This window comes from Physeter macrocephalus, chromosome 20 (assembly GCF_002837175.3).
Source record: "Physeter macrocephalus isolate SW-GA chromosome 20, ASM283717v5, whole genome shotgun sequence".
In the NCBI taxonomy this organism is placed as follows: Eukaryota; Metazoa; Chordata; class Mammalia; order Artiodactyla; family Physeteridae; genus Physeter; species Physeter macrocephalus.
This window is the reverse complement of record NC_041233.1, coordinates 96,812,265-96,827,427: the sequence shown is the minus strand read 5'-3', so window position 1 is coordinate 96,827,427 and position 15,163 is coordinate 96,812,265. Positions and strand designations below refer to the sequence as shown.

Below are 15,163 nucleotides of genomic sequence, written 5' to 3'. Positions count from 1 at the left end.
GCCAAGCCCCATCAGGGCTGGGACACAGTCATGTCTTCATCCTTGCTGGAGATGGCATGAGAACATGACTTGCGAAATCCAAGAGGCTAAATACTGATTTATCCTTTTAAAAGCAAGCATTAAAAAATCACATGTAGTGTACCTTTACTGATTCACCTGCTACCAAGAGGCACAGCTTGGGTTCCAACTTCCAACTGTGAAATCCACAAGCTCAGCAACGCAGCCCAGACCTCAGTCTCTGACAGCATTCCAGACACCACCTGTGGGAGTCAAAGACGAGCTGCCACCCGTCACTGCCAAGAATGGAAAGAAGCAAACTGAACTCACTGACATCTCAGAGCTCCTCCAACAACGATTTTATTATAAATATGCTCTTTTGGAATAAACAAATACTGCATTCAAGACTATCGGCAAACCTGTTCTAAGGTAACGAAAAGGAAAATGGAACCAGGAACCACTTAGAAGTAGAGATAAATAGCAAAGACACCTGCATGCCATGCTGAGCGCCTTTCCCCCAAGAAGTAACAGGAGGTTAACAAGGGACATAACATTTCTCATTAGCCCATTAATGAAAATAAGCTTCGAGTTTGGTAATTTGCACTAGTTCTGTAAACTGAACTGCTCCTGTCCTTGGTCCTAAGAAGTAGAACGGGAAGACGGTCAGTCTTCAGATCCCAGCGTCAACAAGGAAGATCTTGACTTTGCAACTCTTTGCTCTCAGACAAAACTGTTCACTACTTGCCAGGAGTGATGTCAGAGTAGTCCTTCAGCACCCCGGCCAAGTGCTCATTGTGAGTTTTAAACCGTCGCTTTTTCTGTGAAGCTGGCTTTTTCCTTCTCTGAATAGGAGCCTACAGGAAAAGGTAAAGACAGTTAGAAAGAACGGCTACTCAGAGAGGTAATATGGGGAGGATTTACAAAAGATGGCCCAGAAACCAGCAGCAGAGAGATGCAGGGTTTGTGACCTTTTTTCTGTTCTGCAGCCCAGCCTCACACACACCAATCCACACAATCCTGGTTCGAAAACACAAACCAGGGCTTTCTGTTAACAGTGAAGTGCATACCTCCACCTGGAACAAATGGGCTGGCAAGAAAACTAACCAGAACTATTGTAGGCACGAAGTGGATAAAAATAGAGGCAGTAAATCTCTTTTGTTTTTCATCTCTATTATCAGGTTTAAAATTTTATCCACCATTAATTACCAATAAAACAAAGACCTGAAGCAAATACAGCAAAATATAGAGAGATGGGCAAATTGGGAAGTGGATGAACACAGAAAGATTTGTTAAATATTACCCTCTTTTCTTCACTGTATACCTGAAATACTAATATCACGTAATATTAACAAACTAAGCAATGACAGGAAACCATGAAGTGCTGTAATCGCACATTCTTGGAGATCACTGGCAATAAATTTTCCCTTTTAAAGGAGTCCTAAAACCTTACTGAATAAAACACAAAGTCACACACAAGTCAAGCTACAAGGCACGCCGGTGGACAAGGGAAGGAGGGTGTTAGTGCAATATCTCATCCTGGCTTTGTCCCTGGACGGCAGAGAGCTCGTTAGCTGGTACAAGGAATTCACAGGTCTTCATTCAATTACAAATCCCTCCAATGAGCAGGACTTGGGGGCTATAAAGACAGTAATATCTGGTTCCTAAGGGACCTGCAAGTCAACAAAGATACTTCAATGTGATCAGGGCTAAGGCAAAGCCAGGCACCGAGACCACTGGGCTCCGGGAGCAAGAGGGGTTGGGGGGTGGGATGAAGATCATAAAGGCCAGAATGATGAAGCAGGCCCCTGGCAGAAACTGGGAGGACAACACGTGGGCACTACACGTCCTGTGGATGGAGCTGAAGAGCGGGCACTGACTGCCGGGGAGGCTCTCACATACCCGGCGAGCAGCACCTGAGGGCAAAGAGATCCGCTGGCCCTCAATACACCAGACGTGATCTGAATGCATCTGACCAAGGTCACGGGATTAGGACACAGAAAAAACTGGATGGGAGAACTAACTACCTACCTGCTCTTCTGAGAGCTGCACAGGAAGCAGGCTAACAGTTCAAAGAGCAGAGGATTACATTTTCTTCTAGAGAGTACATACCACTTTCTTTGGTCCAGATTCCTGCATGGAAGAAATACCCTGTCGCTTCAGATACTCTTCAATTTTCTCCTCATCCATTGAATCCACAGTGACACTCCTCCACAGTTTCTGAAACTCTGTGCCAACAAGACAGTAGTTACTGCACAATAGATGTTTACAAGCTATAACATCTCAGTGTGATCGAAATCAGGCTTCAGTATTATCTCCTCTGATCTCAATTAGCACATCTGGGACTTCATTATGAAACAAAGGAAGGCAGGAACATTCAGATGCTGGACACAGAGCAGCAGAAGGGCCTGGGAACACGACTGCATCCCCACAGACCAGACCAGCACTGCTCTATTTTTAGAGCCTATAAATGAAGGGCCATGTGACTGAGCCTCCCAGCCTTCCTGGGAAGAAAGGCAGTTGACCTCCTCCTTTAATTCCAGAAATCAGCTCTCCACTGAAATAGTTCAAATTCCTGATCATCTCTCATGAGCTCAGTATACCCCACTTCCTCTCCTACAGGAGAAGAGAAACACACAGGGAGATGAGGAACCAAAGTTTTATACGGAGTGATGAGTTACAACAGCTTATTTGCAAAAAAGGCCTTTTGAAATCACATACATGGGGGATGGGTGATTAAGAGGTCATAAAAGTGAGGGGAGGAATACTGAGACAGTAACACTGTCTCACACGCCCTGGCAGACAAAGGAGAAAGGCCTTCCATCCAGCCTACTCCTTGTCCTCAGAGACCCCGGCCCCTCTGCCACACCACCATTTCTGCAACTCAAAGAGATCACAATTGGGACATGTCAGAATGAAACTCGTATGCATCTTAAATTCTGTCCCTAAAGACACGCTCAAACAAGCAGGTTTCACTTCATTATTAACATCTACTTTCCAACACACAAAAAATGTATTATGATGGCAAATCATAAGACATTTGTACTCTGGATGGTGAAAAAGGAAAGTTCGCTGGGTGCCCTGAGGCCGGGGGCTGGGCCTCCTGCTCACCGGAGACCTCTCGCGCAGGCCCATGCCCACTCACACACACCACCACCTACCCCCAACCCCACCCTCCTCCCCGGCACGGCATCCTGGAGGCCTAATCCAGGTGGCGCCGGCACCAGCCCCTGGCTTACTTTCAGGTAAAAAGTGAGAACAGAGAGTGGTCCATTCACAAGCTGTAAACAAAGTAGGCACGCAATACTGTGCTGGACCAGACTGTCCTCCTCTTTCCTATTTCAATACGTATTACATGAAGCAAATGATGCTTTAACAGCTGGGGCTCCAGTGATACTCAAGAAATCTGTTTTCTGCCACACACTGAAAAGCTCTTTGCTGATGGTGACCAAATGCAAAAATGACAATCTACTACAAAGAATTCAATCTGGGCACAAAGTTATTTCAATCCAAAACATCTCTAAATAAAAAATTTTTTAATTTCTTTCGATACATTAGGAGCTCTTTTTCCTATATGCTCCCTGAACTTTCATCTGCATAGATTACAGAAACCAGTTAACAGATGACAATCAATTGTTTGCATGACTTTCTCAGCCCCTTGAAGGGCTATAAGCTCCTCGGGAGCGGATATTCTATTTCAAGTTTCCTACTATGGTTGGCACTGAATTTAGCACATCCTCAACAATTTGATCACTGAACATATGAAATGTTGTTCTCTGGGCATCACAGAATATGTTTTCTTTTTACATTTTTAAAACTTTATTTTAAAATAATTTTACATTAACAGAAGAGTTGCAACATTAGTACACAGAACTCCGGTACAGGCTTTGCCCAGCTTTCACTAATGTTAACACTGTATATGATCTTAGTAAAATTATCTAAATTAATAATACAAGCCTATTAACTAATCTACAGACCTTATTCACATGTCACCAGTTTTAGCACTTGTGTCCCCATCCTGGTCGTCCTGGTCCGGCACCCCACCTGGGATCCCACTGTGTTTAGCTGCAGTGTCTCACTGCTCCAGGCTCTAAGTGTGCCCAGTGTCTCCTCATCTCTCAGGACCATGACACTTCTGAGGAGTTTCTGTAGTTATTTTATACAGCGGCTCTCAATGTGCGGTTGTCTGCTATTTCCTTGTGATTAAATTGAGGTTATACATTTTGGGCAAGAACATCACAGAGAAGACGTTGTGCCCTTCTCAGGACCTAACATCAACGGTCCATGATGTTCACATGTCTTATTACCGGGGCTGTTAGAATGATCACTGGTTAACGTGGTGTCTGTCAGATTTCTCCACCATGAAGCTATTATTTTTCCCTTTGTAGTTAATAAGCACCCTGTGGGGAGATCTACTGAGACTATGCCTAAACACCCTGTTTCTCAGCACACGTTAGCTCACTAATTTCAGCATCCATTGATGGCTCGTGCCTACAACAACTGATACTTGTGGGTTTGCCTAACGGCATGTTACTTCCATTATTCCTTTCATATGTATGGATTAGAATTCTACTATAAGGAAGACTACTGAATAAATGGATTGGATTCTCGATCCAATCCATTTATTCAATTGTTAACTTAGTATGGATTCATGGATATTTAATTTCATGGAATTATAACTCATTACTATCATTATTTATTTTCTTGTTCAAATATCCTGGCTTTGGTCATTGAGTCCCTTCAAATTGTCCCTGGCTCTTTTTGACTTGCTTCCCTTTTTTGTTGTTTGGGGGTTTTTTGAGCATTCTCCTACTTTCTGGTACTAAAACATGTTCCAAGCTCATCTTGCATTTCCCCAAACTTGGAATCAACTCTTCGCCAAGGAGTCCTGACTCCTATTACTGGAGAATGGTATTTAGAAACCAAGATCTAGGCATCCTAGTCTCTTTTTCTAGCAATCACTTTTCTTTTTTTGAAAACAGCAAATGATTAGGGGACATCAAATTTAAAGACAAATGATTTGTTTTAGGAGATTATCTCCAAGTATCATGAAAGTCAGTCAGGATCTAAATTATAAGGGTAAATAATATAGGAATTGTTTAAAAATCTGCTGTCTTTTAACAGAAAAGAAAACAGGCTAGAATTTTAAAACTCAGATTTGACCCTTTCAACTGAAGGGAACCCTGTCCTACTTGAGCTAAGAATGAAAACTGTGTAACAGAAAGTATGCCAGAGAAGGAAAGAAAAGAAGCAAATTCATTAATAAGGCTTTGCTTAAATTCCCAAATAACTCATTCATATTTTGGCTATACCCAGAGCTTTCCAATGAAATACAAAACTAGCAGAATAGTACAGACTGTGGTGACAGATGGCCTGGGTGTGGAACCCAGTGACCCCATTTACTAACTATGTCACATGGGACAAGTTACTTAACCTCTCTGCCTCAGTTTCCTGATCTGTAAAATTGGGATAATAATAATATGTATTTCATAAAGTTGTGGGGACAAAATGAGTTAATATCTATAAAGCACTGAGAATAATGCCTGCAAAGGAAAAAGCACTATCTATATCTGTCATAGTTACCATCATCCTCTGAGGTCTATCATCTCTTATTTCTGAGTGCTAATGCCTTTAAGGAAGGCAGATGAATCTGGCTTCTTTCAATAAGCATGACTCATCTGAGATTTATCCATGTTGTTGGGCATGTCAGTACTTCGTTCCTTCTTATTGAGAAGCTGGATTCCATTGTAAGGATGTACCACACTTAGGGGTGATGAAAGGACTGTTAAAGGGCATCTGAGTTGTTTCCAGGTTTTGGCTGTTATGAATAAAGTTGATATGTACATGGATTTTGAGTGAACTTGGGTAAAAACCTTAAAGTGGGACGGCTGGGTCCTACATACAGTTATACGTATTACAACGTACTAATAAATATGACACGACCTACACGTCACACTACATGCAAAAATTAATTCAAAATGATCAAAGATCTAAATATAAGAGCTAAAACAGAAACTCTTTGAAGAAAAAACAGAAGTAAATATTGGTGCTGTTGGATTAGGGAATGGTTTCTTAGATATGACACAGAAACACAAGCAACAAAAAGACAAATACACAGGGGCTTCCCTGGTGGCGCAGTGGTTGAGAGTCCGCCGGCCGATGCAGGGGACACAGGTTCGTGACCCGGTCCGGGAAGATCCCACATGCCGCGGAGCGGCTAGGCCCGTGAGCCATGGCCGCTGAGCCTGTGCGTCCGGAGCCTGTGCTCCGCAACAGGAGAGGCCACAACAGTGAGAGGCCCGCGTACCGCAAAAAAAAAAAAAGCAAACAAAAAACAAACAAACAAAAAGACAAATACATAAATTGTACCACATCAAGTTTAAAAACGTTTGTTATCTCAAAGCACACCAACAAGAAACTGAAAAGACAACTCAGAGAATGGACGACAATATTCACAAAACATAACTCTTTTAACAGACCTGTAGCCAGAATAAAGAACTCTTTAAAATTCTACAATAGGACCTTCAAGATGGCGGAGGAGTAAGATGTGGAGATCACCTTCCTCCCCACAAATACATCAAAAATACATCTAGATGTGGAACAACTCCTACAGAACACCTACTGAATGCTGGCAGAAGACCTCAGACTTCCTAAAAGGGTGCACAAGGAGAGGGGATTCAGAGCACCACCTAAATGAGCTTCAGAGATGGGCGCAAGCACCAGAGACGGGCATGAAACACTAAAGTTACTGTTGCAGCCACCAAGAAGCCTGTGTGCAAGCACAGGTCACTATCCACACCTCCCCTCCCGGAAGCCTGTGCAACCTGCCACTGCCAGAGTCCCGAGATCCAGGGACAACTTCCCCAAGATAACACACAGCGTGCCTCAGGCTATTGCAGCATCACACTGGGCTCTGCTGCCACAGGCTTGCCCCGCATTCCGTGCCCCGCATTCCGTACCCCTCCCTCCTCTGGCCTGAGTGAGCCAGAGCTCCCGAATCAGCTGCTCCTTTAACCCCGTCCTGTCGGAGCGAAGAACAGACACCCTCAGGAGACCTACACACAGAGGCGGGTCCAAATCCAAGGCTGAACCCCGGGAGCTGTGTGAACAAAGAGGAGAAAGGGAAATCTCTCCCAGCAGCCGCAGGAGCAGCGGATTAAATCTCCGCAATCAACTTGCTGTACCCTGCATCTGTGGAATACCTGAATAGACAATGAATCATCCCAAAACCGAGGCGGTGGACTTTGGGAGCAACTGTAGACTTGGGGTTTGCTTTCTGCGTCTAATTTGTTTCTAGTTTTATGTTTATCTTAGTTTAGTATTTAGAGCTTATTATCATTGGTAGATCTGTTTACTGATTTGGTTGCTCTCTTCCTTTTTTTATATATATATTTTTCTTTTTTCCTTTTTCTCTTTTTGTGAGTGTGTATGTATATGCTTCTTTGTGTGATTCTGTCTGTACAGGTTTACTTTTACTATCTGTCCTAGGGTTCTGTCTGTCTTGCTGAGCCTGTGCGTCCGGAGCCTGTGCTCCGCAACAGGAGAGGCCACAACAGTGAGAGGCCCGCGTACCGCAAAAAAAAAAAAAGCAAACAAAAAACAAACAAACAAAAAGACAAATACATAAATTGTACCACATCAAGTTTAAAAACGTTTGTTATCTCAAAGCACACCAACAAGAAACTGAAAAGACAACTCAGAGAATGGACGACAATATTCACAAAACATAACTCTTTTAACAGACCTGTAGCCAGAATAAAGAACTCTTTAAAATTCTACAATAGGACCTTCAAGATGGCGGAGGAGTAAGATGTGGAGATCACCTTCCTCCCCACAAATACATCAAAAATACATCTAGATGTGGAACAACTCCTACAGAACACCTACTGAATGCTGGCAGAAGACCTCAGACTTCCTAAAAGGGTGCACAAGGAGAGGGGATTCAGAGCACCACCTAAATGAGCTTCAGAGATGGGCGCAAGCACCAGAGACGGGCATGAAACACTAAAGTTACTGTTGCAGCCACCAAGAAGCCTGTGTGCAAGCACAGGTCACTATCCACACCTCCCCTCCCGGAAGCCTGTGCAACCTGCCACTGCCAGAGTCCCGAGATCCAGGGACAACTTCCCCAAGATAACACACAGCGTGCCTCAGGCTATTGCAGCATCACACTGGGCTCTGCTGCCACAGGCTTGCCCCGCATTCCGTGCCCCGCATTCCGTACCCCTCCCTCCTCTGGCCTGAGTGAGCCAGAGCTCCCGAATCAGCTGCTCCTTTAACCCCGTCCTGTCGGAGCGAAGAACAGACACCCTCAGGAGACCTACACACAGAGGCGGGTCCAAATCCAAGGCTGAACCCCGGGAGCTGTGTGAACAAAGAGGAGAAAGGGAAATCTCTCCCAGCAGCCGCAGGAGCAGCGGATTAAATCTCCGCAATCAACTTGCTGTACCCTGCATCTGTGGAATACCTGAATAGACAATGAATCATCCCAAAACCGAGGCGGTGGACTTTGGGAGCAACTGTAGACTTGGGGTTTGCTTTCTGCGTCTAATTTGTTTCTAGTTTTATGTTTATCTTAGTTTAGTATTTAGAGCTTATTATCATTGGTAGATCTGTTTACTGATTTGGTTGCTCTCTTCCTTTTTTTATATATATATTTTTCTTTTTTCCTTTTTCTCTTTTTGTGAGTGTGTATGTATATGCTTCTTTGTGTGATTCTGTCTGTACAGGTTTACTTTTACTATCTGTCCTAGGGTTCTGTCTGTCTTTATTTTTCAGTATAGTTTTTAGCACTTGCTATCATTGGTGGATTTGTTTATTGGTTTACTTGCTCTTTTTGAAATTACTTTTTTATATTTTTATTTTAATAATTTTTTTTATTTTAATAACTTCTGTTTCTTTCTTTTCTCCCTTTTCTTCTGAGCTGTGTGGCTGACAGGGTCTTGGTGCTCTGGCCAGTTGCCAGGCCTGAGCCTCTGAGGTCAGAGAGCCTATTTCAGAACACTGGTCCACCAGAGACCTCCTGGCCCCTCATAATATCGGAGAGACCTCTCCCAGAGATCTCCATCTCAATGCTAAGACCCAGCTCTACTCAACGACCAGCAAGCTCCAGTACTGGACACCCCATGCCAAACAACTAGCAAGACAGGAACACAACCCCACCCATTAGCAGAGAGGCTGCCTAAAATCATACTAAGTTCACATACACCCCCAAACACACCACCGGACGTGGTCCTGCCCACCAGAAAGACAAGATCCAGCCTCATTCACCAGAACACAGGCACCAGTCCCATCCACCAGGAAGCCTACACAACCCACTGAACCAACCTTACCCACTGGGGGCAGGCACCAAAAACAATGGGAACTATGAACCTGCAGTCTGCAAAAAGCAGACCCCAAACACAGTAGTTAAGCAAAATGAGAAGACAGAGAAATATGCAGCAGATGAAGGAACAAGGTAAAACCAACCAGACCAAACAAATGAAGAGGAAATAGGCAGTCTACCTAAAAAAGAATTCAGAGTAATGAGACTAAAGATGATCCAAAATCTTGGAAACCGAATGGAGAAAATACAAGAAACACTTAAAAAGGACCTAGAAGAACTAAAGAGCAAACAAACAATGATGAACAATGAAATTAAAACTTCTCTAGAAGGAATCAATAGCAGAATAACTGAGGCAGAAGAACGGATAAGTGACCTGGAAGATAAAATAGTGGAAATAACTACTGCAGAGCAGAACAAACAAAAAAGAATGAACAGAATTGAGGACAGTCACAGAGACCGCTGGGACAACATTAAATGCACCAACATTCGAATTATAGGGGTCCCAGAAGAAGAAGAGAAAAAGAAAGGGACTGAGAAAATATCTGAAGAGATTATAGTTGAAAATTTCCCTAACATGGGAAAGGAAAGAGTCAATCAAGTCCAGGAAGCACACAGAGTCCCATACAGGATAAATCCAAGGAGAAACACACCAAGAGACATATTAACAAACTATGAAAAGCTAACTACAAAGAAAAAATATTAAAAGCAGCAATGGAAAACCAACAAATAACATAAAGGGAACCCCCAATAGGTTAACAGCTGATCGTTCAGGAGAAACTCTGCAAGCCGGAAGGGAGTGGCAGGATATACTTAAAGTGATGAAAGAGAAAAACCTACAACCAAGATTACTGTACCTGGCAAGGATCTCATTCAGATTCAATGAAGAAATCAAAAGCTTTACAGACAAGCAAAAGCTACAAGAATTCAGCACCACAAAACCAGCTTTACAACAAATGCTAAAGAAACGTCTCTAGGCAGGAAACGCAAAAGAAAAAGACCAACAAAAACAAACCCAAATCAATTAAACAAATGGTAATAGGAATATACATATCACTAAACACCTTATACGGAAATGGATTAAATGCTCCAACCGAAAGACAAAGACTATTTGAATGGATACAAAAACAAGACACTTAAATATGCTGTCTACAAGAAACCCGCTTCAGACTTAGGGACACATACAGACTGAAAGGGAGAGGATGGAAAAAGATATTCTATGCAAATGAAAATGACAAGAAAGCTGGAGTAGCAATACTCGTATCAGATAAAACAGACTTTAAAATAAAGAATGTTACAAGGGATAAGGAAGGACACTACATAATAATCAAGGGATCAATCCAAGAAGAAAACATAACAATTATAAATATTTATGCACCCAACATAGGAGCATCACAAAACATAAGGCAAATGTTCACAGCCATAAAAGGAGAAATCAACAGTAACACAAAAACAGTGGGGGACTTTAACACCCCACTTACACCAATAGGCAGATCATCCAGACAGAAAATAAATAAGGAAACACAAGTTTTAAATGACACAATAGACCAGCTAGACTTAATTGATATTTATAGGATATTCCATCCAAAAACAACAGAATACACTTTCTTCTCAAGTTCTCATGGAACATTCTCCAGGATAGATCATATCTTGGGTCACAAATCAAGCCTTAGTAAATGTAAGAAAACTGAAATCGTATCAAGTATCTTTTCCGACCACAACACTATGAGACTACATATCAATCACAGGAAAAAAAACTGTAAAAAATACAAACACATGGAGGCTAAACATTATGTATGCTACTAAATAACCAAGAGATCACTGAAGAAATCAAAGAGGAAATCCAAAAATACCTAGAAAAAAATGACACACATGGAGGCTAAACATTATGTATGCTACTAAATAACCAAGAGATCACTGAAGAAATCAAAGAGGAAATCCAAAAATACCTAGAAAAAAATGTCAACGAACACACAACAACCCAAAATCTATGGGATGCAGCAAAAGCAGTTCTAAGAGGGAAGTTGATAGCAATACAATCACACCTCAAGAAACAAGAAAAATCTCCAACAAACAACCTAAACTTACACCTAAAGCAATTAGAGAAAGAAGAACAAAAAAACCCCAAAGTTAGCAGAAGGAAAGAAATCATAAAGATCAGAGCAGAAATAAATGAAAAAGAGATGAAGGAAACGATAGCAAAAATCAATAAAACTAAAAGCTGGTTCCTTAAGATAAACAAAATTGATAAACGATTAGCCAGACTCATCTAGAAAAAAAGGGAGAAAACAGAATTAGAAATGAAAAAGGATAAGTACCAACTGACATTGCAGAAATACATAGGATCATGAGAGATTACTACAAGCAACTATATGCCAGTAAAATGGGCAACCTGGAAGAAATGGACAAATATTTAGAAAAGCACAAAATCCCGAGACTGAACCAGGAAAAAATAGAAGACATAAACAGACCAATCACAAGCACAGAAATTGAAACTGTGATTAAAAATCTTCCAACAAACAAAAGGCCAGGACCACATGTGAATTCTCTCAAACATTTAGAGAAGAGCTAACACCCATTCTTCTCAAAATCTTCCAAAATATAGCAGAGGGAGGAACACTCCCAAACTCATTCTACGAGGCCACCATCACCCTGATACCAAAACCAGACAAAGATGTCACAAAGAAAGAAAACTACAGGCCAATATCACTGATGAACATAGATGCAAAAATCCTCAACAAAATACTAGCAAACAGAATCCAACAGCACATTAAAAGGATCATACACCATGATCAAGTGGGGTTTATCCCAGGAATGCAAGGATTCTTCAATATACGCAAATCAATCAACGTGATACACCATATCAACAAACTGAAGGAGAAAAACCATATGATCATCTCAATAGATGCAGAGAAAGCTTTTGACAAAATTCAACACCCATTTATGATAAAAACCCTGCAAAAAGTAGGCATAGAGGGAACTTTCCTCAACATAATAAAGGCCATATATGACAAACCCACAGCCAGCATTGTTCCCAATGGTGAAAAACTGAAACCATTTCCACTAAGATCAGGAACAAGACAAGGTTGCCCACTCTCACCACTCTTATTCAACATAGTTTTGGAAGTTCTAGCCACAGCAATCAGAGAAGAAAAAGAAATAAAAGGAATCCAAATAGGAAAAGAAGAAGTAAAGCTGTCACTATTTGCAGATGACATGATATTATACATAGAGAATCCTAAGGATGCTACCAGAAAACTACTAGAGCTAATCAATGAATTTGGCAAAGTAGCAGGATACATGCACAGAAATCTCTTGCATTCCTATACACTAATGCTGAAAAATCTGAAAGAGAAATTAAGGAAACACTCCCATTTACCACTGCAACAAAAAAAATTAAATACCTAGGAATAAACCTACCTAAGGAGACAAAAAGGACCTGTATGCAGAAAACTATAAGACACTGATGAAAGAAATTAAAGATGATACCAACAGATGGAGAGATTATACCATGTTCCTGGATTGGAAGAATCAACACTGTGAAAATGACTATACTACCCAAAGCAATAAACAGATTCAATGCAATCTCTATCAAACTACCAATGGCATTTTTCACAGCACTAGAACAAAAAATTTCACAATTTGTAAGAAAACACAGAAGACCCTGAATGGCCAAAGCAATATTGAGAAAGAAAAATGGAGCTGCAGGAATCAGGCTCCCAGACTTCAGACTATACTACAGAGTGACAGTAATGAAGACAATATGGTACTGGCACAAAAAACAGAAACACAGATCAATGGAACAGGACAGAAAGCCCAGAGATAAACCCACACACATATGGTCACCTTATTTTTGATAAAGGAGGGAAGAATATACAATGAAGAAAAGACAGCCTCTTCAGTAAGTGGTGCTGGGAAAACTGGACAGCTACCTGTAAAAGAATGAAATTAGAACACTCCTTAACACCATACACAAAAATAAACTCAAAATGTATTAAAGACCTAAATGTAAGACCAAACACTATAAAACTCTTAGAGGAAGACACAGGCAGAACACTCTATGACATAAAGCACAGCAAGATTCTTTTTTGACCTACCTCCTAGAGAAATGGAAATAAAAACAAAAATAAATGGGACCTAATGAAACTTAACAGCTTTTGAACAGCAAAGGAAACCATAAACAAGATGAAAAGACAACCCTCAAAATGGGAGAAAATATTTGCAAATGAAGCAACTGACAAAGGATTAATCTCCAAAATTTACGAGCAGCTCATACAGCTCAATACCAAAAAAACAAACACCCCAATCGAAAAATGGGCAGAAGACCTAAATAGACGTTTCTCCAAAGAAGATATACAGATTGCCAACAAACACATGAAAGGATGCTCAACATCATTAATCATTAGAGAAATGCAAATCAAAACTACAAATGTACCACAATGTTCACTGCAGCTCTATTTACAATAGCCAGGACATGGAAGCAACCTAAGTATCCATTGACAGATGAATGGATAAAGAAGATGTGGCACATATATACAATGGAATATTACTCAGCCATAAAAACAAACAAAACTGAGTTATCTGTAGTGAGGTGGATGGACCTAGAGTCTGTCATACAGAGTGAAGTAAGCCAGAAAGAGAAAAACAAATAGCATGTGCTAATACATATATATGGAATCTTTAAAAAAAAATGGTTCTGAAGAACCTAGGGACAAGACAGAAATAAAGATGCAGACGTACAGAATGGACCTGAGGACACAGGGAAGGGGAAAGGGAAGCTGAGACGAAGTGAAAGAGTAGCACTGACATATATACACTACCAAATGTAAAATAGCTAGTGGGAAGCAGCCGCATAGCACAGGGAGATCAACTTGGTGCTTTGTGACCACCTAGACGGGTGGCATAGGGAGGGTGGGAGGGAGACACAAGAGGGAGGGGATATGGGGATATATGTATACATATAGCTGATTCATTTTTTTCGAATTTTTGAATTTTATTTATTTCTTTGTACAGCAGGTTGTTATTACTTATCTATTTTATACATATTAGTGTACACATGTCAAGTGCAATCTCCCAATTCATCCCCCCACCACCACTTCCCCCCTTGGTGTCCACACGTTTGTTCTCTACATCTGTGTCTCTATTTCTGCCCTGCAAACCAGTTCATCTGTACCATTTTTCAAGGTTCCATAAAAATGAGTTAATATACAATATCTGTTGTCCTCTTTCTGACTTACTTAACTCTGTATGACAGTCTCTAAATCCATCCACATCTCTATAAATGACCCAATTTCATTCCTTTTTATGACTGAGTAATATTCCATTGTAGATATGTACCACATCTTCTTTATCCATTCGTCTGTCAATGGGCATTTAGGTTGCTTCCATGACCTGGTTATTGTAAACAGTGCTGCATGAACATTGGGGTGCATGTGTCTTTTTGAACTATGGTTTTCTCTGGGTATATGCCCAGTAGTAGGATTGCTGGTGTGCATGGTAGTTCTATTTTTAGTTTTTTAAGGAACCTCCATACTGTTCTCCATAGTGGCTGTATCAATTTACATTCCTACCAAGAGTGCAGGAGGGTTCCCTTTTCGCCACACCCTCTCCAGCATTTGCTGTTTGTACATTTTCTGATGATGTCTGTTCTAACTGGTGTGAGCATTTCTCTAATAATTAGTGATGTTGAGCAGCTTTTCATGTGCTTCTTGGCCATCTGTATGACTTCTTTGGAGAAATATCTATTTAGGTCTTCTGCACATTTTTGGACTGGGTTTTTTGTTTTTTTAATATTGAGCTGCATGAGCTGTTTATATTTTGGAGATTAATCCTTTGTCCATTGATTCG

The 15,163-nt window shown here is 41.1% G+C and overlaps 1 protein-coding gene across 1 annotated transcript in view; it reads right to left on the bottom strand.

The window, feature by feature from the left end:
* Positions 1-334: 334 nt before the first annotated feature.
* Positions 335-15,163, bottom strand: part of GTF2E2 (general transcription factor IIE subunit 2) — a 69,782-nt gene continuing 54,953 nt past the window's right edge. Inside the window, exons 7-8 of the mRNA XM_024131524.3 lie at positions 2,107-2,222; positions 335-851 (exon numbers count right to left, since the gene is read on the bottom strand). Of these exons, the coding sequence (XP_023987292.1) occupies positions 735-851; positions 2,107-2,222 (233 nt within the window). The 3' untranslated portion in view covers positions 335-734. The remainder of the gene's footprint in view (positions 852-2,106; positions 2,223-15,163) is intronic.